The 9,173-nt window shown below is 36.0% G+C and overlaps 1 protein-coding gene across 1 annotated transcript; it reads left to right on the top strand.

The window, feature by feature from the left end:
- Window positions 1-4,501: 4,501 nt before the first annotated feature.
- LOC115998275 (cytochrome P450 CYP72A219-like) lies at window positions 4,502-8,677 on the top strand. Its single transcript, XM_031237800.1, has 5 exons — window positions 4,502-4,836; window positions 6,119-6,339; window positions 6,697-6,941; window positions 7,309-7,672; window positions 8,150-8,677. The coding sequence occupies exons 1-5, from the start codon at window positions 4,560-4,562 to the stop codon at window positions 8,582-8,584; spliced, it is 1,542 nt and encodes a 513-aa protein (XP_031093660.1). The 5' UTR covers window positions 4,502-4,559; the 3' UTR covers window positions 8,585-8,677.
- Window positions 8,678-9,173: the final 496 nt, after the last annotated feature.

The following is a 9,173-nucleotide window of genomic DNA, read 5'->3' as shown; positions in this document are numbered from 1 at the left end:
GTCGAAACTGTGTTGCAGACAGATTCTCGACGCGTCGAGAATTTTCTCGACGCGTCGAGAGTTGGCAGAATGCCAAGATTTTGGTTCGGGAATATCTCGACGCGTCGAGAAAAGTCCTCGACGCGTCGAGAAATCGCAGATCTGAAATTTCTGCTGTTATGAAATGTCTATTTTGCCCCTCATTCTCCACCCACTATAAAAGCATCATTTTCTCTCCAAACCCTAAGCTTGGCTGCGGATTTGGACAAAAGGAGATCAAGAAAGGGAAGCTCTCATCTTCTCAAAGAGCTCAAAGAGGAAAAATCAATTGGAGAAGAGAGATCAAAGAGAAGAGCTTGGAGGCTTCATTCGGGAGAATTTCTTCCTCTCTTTTCTATTTTAAAACTTTATTGTATCTTTGTTGAATCTATTTTAGCCATGATAGGCTAAGCTTTCCTTTGGGATTTTTGGATTGATAAGTGTTTATGAACCTATGTGCCTAGTTCTTTAATTGCTTGAATGAAATATCTATTTGGGTTTATTACTTGTGTTGTAATTGTGGCTTAATTTCTTGATGCTTGTAGCTAAGGATCCTAATTACTTGTTTCATTGCTAAATTTGTCTATGAATTAGAGCGCCCACAATTGCACTTGATTCTTGTACCTCGAGAGAGGACATGTTGATTAAGGGATTTATTGTGAATAGCTCACGAGAGTGAGTATTCCAATTGTGAATAGCCCACGAGAGTGGGTATTCCATTTATTGCTAGTTCTTGATTATATGTTGTGAATAGCTCACGAGAGTGTGTATTCCAATTACCTTATTTTGGGATTGAATTACGAGAGTAATCTTTCCCTTTTAGATTGCAATCATCCACACTTGTTGAACCCGAATGATTCTTTCACTTTAGATTGGCACTAGGTGATTAAACACTTTGACACCCAAAAATCCCGCGCTTAATCTCTTGTATATAAAAGTCCGTTTGCCTTGCTTCATTTATTTTGTTTTCATAATTATAGATAAATACCCATTGTTAACGTAGGAATAGCTTCTCGTGAATTAATTAGTAACTAGTGCTTGATACCCCGCTTCCCTGTGGATCGATAACCCCGGAATACTCTGGGTATTTGTATGTGGTTTTATGCTACGACCAAATTGGCGCCGTTGCCGGGGAAGCGGTGTTTTGTATTGACATTAGTGAAAATTTTTTCTAGGAGTCTATTCCATTATTCTTTTATTTGTTTTTATTTATTTTTGTTTTTGTTAACAATTTTGTTTTATGGATGGATATGAATTTCAAGGAGCTTTGCCACCATTTTACTCTTCTTCCCATGATTATGAGATGAGTTGGAATAGGTACCAAGACTATGGAGGAATGGAACAACAACAACATTTCTCAAATTATGCCAACTCAAGCCAAGACCATTTCTATGAAGGCTCCTCTCAACCATTCACATCACAACAACAATGGTGTTCTTTTTGTGGAGGGGATCACTTTGAAGAATATTGCTATACATTCTACCCCTCCAATCATGTTTCTCAACAACATACTCAAGGATTTTGTGCCAACATGAGTCAAGCTACTTATCAAGGAGACACACCACCAAGTTCACAAGCCTTGTGGTGTACATATTGTGGAGGACCTCATGAGGCGGAAAATTGCTTCACATTTGATCCTAATTACCAATATGGTGGGCGATCTCAAGTGCTTCCATACCAAGAGTTTCAACAAGAATGCCAACCACTTGACCCAACATTTGAGGTGGAATCCACAAAGAGTAACAAGCTTTTGCACTTGATGTCTCAACTAAAAAAGCTACAAGCTCAAGTGGATAACCATATTGCTAATTGGAAAATTCAAAAGAAGTTTGAGGAGCTTGAAGATGAGGATGAAGAAATAGTTGATCAAGAAAGTACTCCACAATCCTTATGTTGTATATTATGTGGAGGACCTCATGAGGGTGCAAATTGTTTCATCTTTGATCCCAAGTACCGATATGATGGGCGAACTCTAGACCCTCTAGTGTCTGCGTACCAACAATTGTGCTTGCCAAAGGAAGGTCATGAGGTTGATAAAAATAAAAGGGAGTGTGAGAACCTTGGAGAGGAAGATGAAGAAATATGTGATAAATGCATTGAGATGGAAATCTTGGGAAAAGAAGGAGAGATGAAGATGCAAGAAAATGGTGACAATGAACTACTTGAAAATGGCTCAATGGAAAAAGTGTTCAAAGAAGATGAAACATGTGGCACAAACAAAGAACACTCTTCGTTGGATGACACCCTCTTTGATGAAAATTTTAGAACAATTTGGGAACCGGGAGGTGTCAATGTTCTTGTAAGTATAGGCCCCCATTGGCCAATATTCATATCCAAAGACTCTCATCTCTTATTGGTGCATAAGAAGGATCCAAGACTCTCGTTACTTGTTCGAGAGAAAGAAGAGGAAAAAGAGATGAAGGTTGAAGAAGATAGCATATTCTTGGAATTGGATTGTTGCAATTTCTTTGAGGAGAATATGCTACTTTTGAGCTTAAAGGAGTTCCTTAATGCCCGGCATTTAAGGACATATTTTGAAGAAAAAGTTGATGGAGAAAATGGACTCATCTTTGTCCAAACATGCATGGATTGTTCCTTGAAAGGTTGAGTCGAGCTAGCGACGTTAAACTTAGCGCTTCATGGGAGGCACCCCATGTTATCTTACATTTTCATGCATTTTCTTTTATTGCAATTTTTTTTTTCCTTTATGTTTTTGTTTACCTTTAGTTTATTTTGGTTAATAATTTTCTCTCCTTATTTTGTCATGCCATGCTTACGTTTTTGTTTAGATGTCTATTTCCCTTGGCTCGTAGGATCGATTTTGAGGAGTAGATCTTGATTTGAGGAGGCTTCTTGATGTGCACACAATACTCACTTAGGGAGTCTCTTTATCTTTCTCTTGCTCCTTGTGCTTTATTGCATTATCTTTCTCAAGTCGATCCAACCTCACCCTACCCCTCTTGTGCTTAATGTTTTATCTATGGTGCTTCATTTTCTTTTACATCGAGGACGATGTAAATTTTTAAGTGTGGGGGAGAGGACAAGTATTGAGGTAAAGTTTTGCTTGGATGACTCATATGCTTATTGTGTGAATAAATTGCTATCTAGGCTTGAAGTTGTGATTATTTCCTCCTTGTTGGTTGGTGGTTTGTTTTGGACTTGTTACAATTTTACTTGTGATAGATGAATCAAGGTTAAACATATGATTGAGCTATTCTCTTGCCAATATCCTTGTTAACCACTAATCAATTGGATAAATTATTGATCTAGTGTGTTGTGCATTGCTAGTGAAAGTTTATGTGAGATACCGGTGTTGGTTTAATTGCTATACCTTGTCATAATACTCTCTATGTGAAGTCTAATGATTGCATGCTAGTTGTGTATATGGCTAGTTCTTTTTTTGTCAGTAGTTCTTTTTTTCAAACCAAACACATCAGGTAATCTTACATTCCCAAAATCTCATATTACCTTCCTGGAGGTAATCCTATTACCTGGGGTAATCCAAGATTCCGTGAACCAAACGCCCCCTTTGGATTGTCAGATTGTGGAATATAATATTACATTGTTTAGTTTAGGATTATATTTTAGGTTATATGGATCAATAATGTTCTCAATATATATATATATGTGTGTGTGTGTGTGTATGTTTATTTATTTATATATATGACAATAGGGGTAATCACATTACCTTTAAGAGGAAAGAAAAAAAAAAAAAAGAACTACTGACAAATTACATGTTCACGCAACATTTGTGTCCAGTGGGCAGGTTAAAAGTTGCTGAAAATTGTTTTTCTTAAACCTTTTTCTCTCATGTTAGCAATGTTTTTTGTTGACTAAAACTCACAAAAAAATAAAGCCAGTGTGATTAAATTGCTAAAATTTAAAATTTTGATTATAATTATCATTACGATATAAATATTTGGAATAAGGTCAATGGCAAATTATTCTGTGAATCTAAATTCATCTTGTAAAATGGATTCGAATCCAAAATACGCAATTTACATACTAAATGTATACAATTTATATACTGAATGTTCACAATTTACATACTGAATGCTTACAATTTAAATTGTGAATATTCGGTATGTAATTTATGAATATTCGATATATAAATTGTGACAGGTCCACATTGTAATGTGGACTCGCGTCCATGGTATAACCGATCATAAGCCAATATCTTATATTAAAAAATAAAAAATAAAATTTAATCTATTATTTAATTATACTCACCTGTCTCTTCACTGTTTTAATTTGGACTTTTGGGCATGCGCATTATTATATTCTTAGTTTATGAATATGTTATTGCTTGCTTGGGGCCCAAATTTCTTAAAACCACTCAAAAAACACTAGAATCCAATTCCAATGCGTGGTTGCCAAGGCTATGACTAATTGACTTTGAGCCATCAATCACCATTAACATACACTATATATATATCGATTGAAGTCAACTTGAAAGTTCATTATATTTTCATTTCACCCATCAACCTAGCTTATCTCAATTGCCGGCCGGCCGGCAATCGGCGCAATTTTCCGTCAACAAAATGGAAGACTTGATCTGTAAAGCCGTGGGTTTGTGTGGTGTTGTTTTGGTCAGCCTTTGTGGCCTCGCAATATTCCAGTTTGTGTGGTGGAGACCGAAGAGGGTGGAGATGAAGCTGAGGCAGCAAGGGCTGAGAGGCACATCTTACAGGTTTTTGTATGGAGACATGGTTGATATGAACAAGTTGATGGCTCAATCATGGTCCAAGCCCATGGCCTTGCACCACGCAATTGCTCAACGAGTCAATCCCTTCATCTTCAACATGGTCCAAACCCATGGTATGGTATATATATTTGTAGATAAGCAATAATAATAGTAAAGAATTATTTCTATTTTTAGATTACTTATACATTTACATGTATTAGGAAAAACAATAAGTTTGGTTCTGAAATTATTTCACTTTTAAAATTTTAGTTCTTACTAGATAATTTGAATAAATTTACTCTTAATTATTCAATAAGTTGCATTTTGATTCCTGTTGTTAATTATATAATTATCAAATTTCGTTAACAAATTTTTTTATTTTTTATTTTTTATTTAGAATCAATATACATGATAAAAGTTTCACTCTCTCCATGAAAGCATTGTTTTTAATATTGAATATTAATCTAAATAATAAAAATAATCTTATATCTTAATAGAGTTTGACAATTATTATATAACATTAGGGACTAAAAGTCCAACATTATGAATAATTGAGGGGTTAAATCTATTTAAATTAATTTATAGGGACCAATTCCTAAAAGTGAAAGAATTAAGAGGTCAAAAGTATTATTTTCCTTAAGTATTATTTTTGTTATATTTTTTAGCTGACTAGATCAGAGAACTTGTTGTCACTACTTGAGAGTGTAATTAGTGTATATTTAGTAAACTTTGCCTTGTGACCTTAGCCTGCAAAGAGGTAACCAACTTAAATTATTGATAGCTAAGTGGTTCAAAGTTGAAACCAAGAAGACAAGAGAGAATGAAACTTGTGGTTACCAAATTATTAGCTTGACAAATTAATTAGGAATAAGAGTCAAAATAATGCAAATAGATCCCTGAACTACACATATTCATGCAATTTCATCCAAAATGATATGTTTTACCTAATATGTCGGTTACCAATTTTAAAATAATTTTAAATAAAATAATTAATTAAAATTAAAAATTTAAAAAAAAAATACAAGAACTATCGGCCAGAGACGAATCGTCTCCGGCCGGTTTCGTCTCCATGGCCGGAGACAATTCTTTGGCCGGAAGTGGTTTTTTTTTTTTTAATTTTAATTTTAATTTTAATTAATTATTTTATTTAAAATTATTTTAAAATATTAGTTTTAAAATTGGTAACCGGTAAATCAGGTAAAACAAGTCATTTTAGATGAAATTGCATGAATTTGTGTAGTTTAGGGACTCAATTGCATTCTTTTTGAGTTCGATGGTTTAATTACATTTTGGCATTAGTTTAGTGGTCTATTTGACACTTATTCCAATTAATTATATGGAGCATGAATTTCAAAATTTGTTGTATCATCTCAAACATTGAAGCACGTAGAATATGAATGAATATAATGTTTGCAGGGAGAATATCTTTGAGCTGGAACCAAAGAAGGGCAAGGTTGACGGTGGCGGATGCAAAATTGATAAGGCAGATACTGGAAGACAAGCATGGGAATTTCCGAAAGCCGCCTCAGAACCCTCTCATAGATCTTCTAACAATGGGAGTCTCCAACTTGGAAGGACAAGTTTGGTCTAACAGAAGAAAGCTCATCACCCCTGCATTCCACCACGACAAGTTACAAGTACGTAAACCTCCATCCCGCCTCTGATATGCCGGAAAATACTAATCCTCCGATCCTGTCCTGTTTGGTAAATAATCATGTCAATTTTAACTTATTTGATCACCATTAGTTTTTTGGTTAATAAGTTTTTTGTAACTTCAAAATACTAAAATTCAAAAGGCTATTAAAGCCCCATTTTCAATTAGTTTTTTGAGAAAAGAAATTATACCAAACAGCTATAGCTAACAGTTAATCTATTCAACAACTTTCTACAATCAGCTAATGTTATCAACTAATCATACCTTCTAACACAATCAGCTAACCCAATAAGCTAACAACCCCATTTATCAAACAGGGCCTTAATATAATATAATGCAGGGGATGGTTCCGGCATTTTTGAGCAGCTGTTCCAGCCTGGTGAACAAGTGGAAGGAATTAATGGGTTCCCAGGAATGTTACGAACTTGATGTCATGCCCCAAATGCAAATCTTTTCCTCAGATGTTATTGCCAGGGCCGCGTTTGGAAGCAGCTATGAACAGGGAAAAAGGATATTTGAGCTTCAAAAAGAGCAAGTTGTGCTCGTCATTGAAGCCGCCCAATCTTTATACCTCCCAGGATTCAGGTGAATCGGAGTGTTTACCTCAACAAAACTCTTCTATCAGTTTCTTATGGAAAATAAGACTTTGGCCTTGTTTGGTAAATGGTAGTGGGTTAGAATGTATATATGGTTAGTTGATAATATTAGCTGAGTGTAGAAAGTTGTTTGATAAATTAGTTGTTAGCTGATAGTTGTTTGATATAATTTCTTTTCTCAAAAAGCTAATTGAAAATGCTGCTTTGAGTAGCCTTTTCAATTTTAATATTTTGGGGTTACAAAAAGCTTATTAACCAAACAACTGGTCAAATAAGTCAAAATTGACTGATATGCTAATTATTTACCAAACACGCCTTTATTATTCATTCCCATTTCAATGATTTGGTACGTACAGTTATTTGCCTACAAAGAAGAACAAGAGGAGATATGAGATTGACAATGAGATCAAATCACTATTGAGGGACATGATTGAGCAGAAGCAAATGGCAATGCAGGACGGCAAAATGGACGGTGAGGATCTGCTGAGCCTATTGTTGCAGTGTAAAGATGAGGGCGGCAGAGAATTGTCCATTGAAGATGTGATTGAAGAGTGTAAGCTGTTCTATTTTGCTGGTCAAGAGACCACTGCAAACTGGCTTACGTGGACGCTTATCGTCTTGTCTATGCATCCAAACTGGCAAGACAAGGCCAGAGAAGAAGTTCTCAAGATTTGTGGGAACAAAACACCTGCCCTTCAATCACTAAACCAGCTTAAAGTTGTAAGCATGCATGCATTTTGATTACAATATATATCAACTGCGCACAGGGACGGAGTCAGAAAATCTACTGGATGGGGATGAAATTTAAATTAACAATTTAATGTTATATATATATATTTTTTGTTAGACCACGAGATGTCCTGAGCACGACCTAATTATAGGAGACACCTTTAAACCCGTACCATACTCAGACTAATCCTCATTCGCATCGAGCCGGCCCAATTAAGGGGCAAAGTGCTGGTCAGATTAGTTTTTCCATACAAGAGGGGGTTATGACATATTTTTCCATAATTTAATGCTATATATGTGTATATACCTACATACATATATATATAAAGGGGTGGGGTGGGGCTCCATCTTTGGCGCACATTATATTGGTATAGACTACAATACTGTAAGACTAATCTAGTCAAGCCCTGAACTGATCCCAGTTATAATAGTTGGTTCTTAGGTAACCTATGTTTGGTTTGCATGCAGATTTCGATGATCCTGAATGAAGTTCTGAGGTTATATCCACCTGTGACTACTCTCTTTCGTTACACACTCAAAACAACAAACATAGGGAACATTTGTGTACCTCCCGGGGTGGAATTGCATCTGCCTGTAATACTTTTACACCACGATACCGACTACTGGGGAGACGACGCAGACGAATTCAATCCCGAGAGATTTCGGAGAGGCGTTTCCAATGCTGCTACAGCAGAAAAGCAAGAAGTGGCTTTTTACACATTTGGTTGGGGGCCAAGATACTGTCTAGGCCAGAGCTTTGCTGTGATGGAGGCTAAATTGGCTCTTGCCATGATTCTGCAGAACTTCTGGTTTGAGCTGTCGCCATCTTATGCACACGCTCCGCATACCATCATAACTCTACAACCTCAGTATGGAGCTCCCTTACTACTGCACAGGATATGATGTATATGATGCCCCTTTAATTTTGTATCTGCAGATAGATGTTTTAGTTTGTAGTATATTAATGAATAAAAGTTCCATTTCTCATTTGTGCTACCTTGAATTTCATTGATGTAATCAAAAGTATAAAGAGACCCTAGAGTGGCCTTGACAAATCAATAAAAAAGAGGCTCCTGAAGAATGGCTCGCACCGATGCTCATGAGCTCATCGCGCTTTGTCCCAATTGGCCCCAAAAACCTATTTGACCAATGTGAAGGTGTGGTATGAGACTATGAGTCCTCAACGCTTTTTGGCTTAATGTGCAAACCACCTTTTTTTTTTTTTGTCTTACCTCTAAAGTTACACCATCGGGCCAACTACCTTCATGCAAATCTTTGTAGTTTTTTGAAGGGTGCAATAGTTATCCAGACTTTACAAGGTGGCTTATATCTTTTTTTCCCTCAATTTCATACCAGTCATTTATCTCCTCTTTGACTTTTCCATAACCCCTCATCATGTCTTTTACTTGTGGGGCTTCACATCTAAAATCTCACCAAAAATCCTCTTCTTTTGCCTCATAAAAATCACACCAAGAAAATGTATTCCAGGCCC

Source organism: Ipomoea triloba, chromosome 12 (assembly GCF_003576645.1).
Source record: "Ipomoea triloba cultivar NCNSP0323 chromosome 12, ASM357664v1".
In the NCBI taxonomy this organism is placed as follows: domain Eukaryota; kingdom Viridiplantae; phylum Streptophyta; class Magnoliopsida; order Solanales; family Convolvulaceae; genus Ipomoea; species Ipomoea triloba.
The sequence above is the reverse complement of the archived record's forward strand: the minus strand, read 5'-3'. Positions and strand labels throughout refer to the sequence as shown.

What these genes read in the sequence shown, in the direction of transcription:
- LOC115998275 (XM_031237800.1), top strand. Translation starts at nt 4,560, where the DNA reads ATGGAAGACTTGATCTGTAAAGCCGTGGGTTTGTGTGGTGTTGTTTTG. An exon ending in CAACATGGTCCAAACCCATG is followed by an intron (nt 4,837 to 6,118) that starts GTATGGTATATA and finishes TAATGTTTGCAG; the next exon opens with GGAGAATATCTTTGAGCTGG. An exon ending in CACTAAACCAGCTTAAAGTT is followed by an intron (nt 7,673 to 8,149) that starts GTAAGCATGCAT and finishes GTTTGCATGCAG; the next exon opens with ATTTCGATGATCCTGAATGA.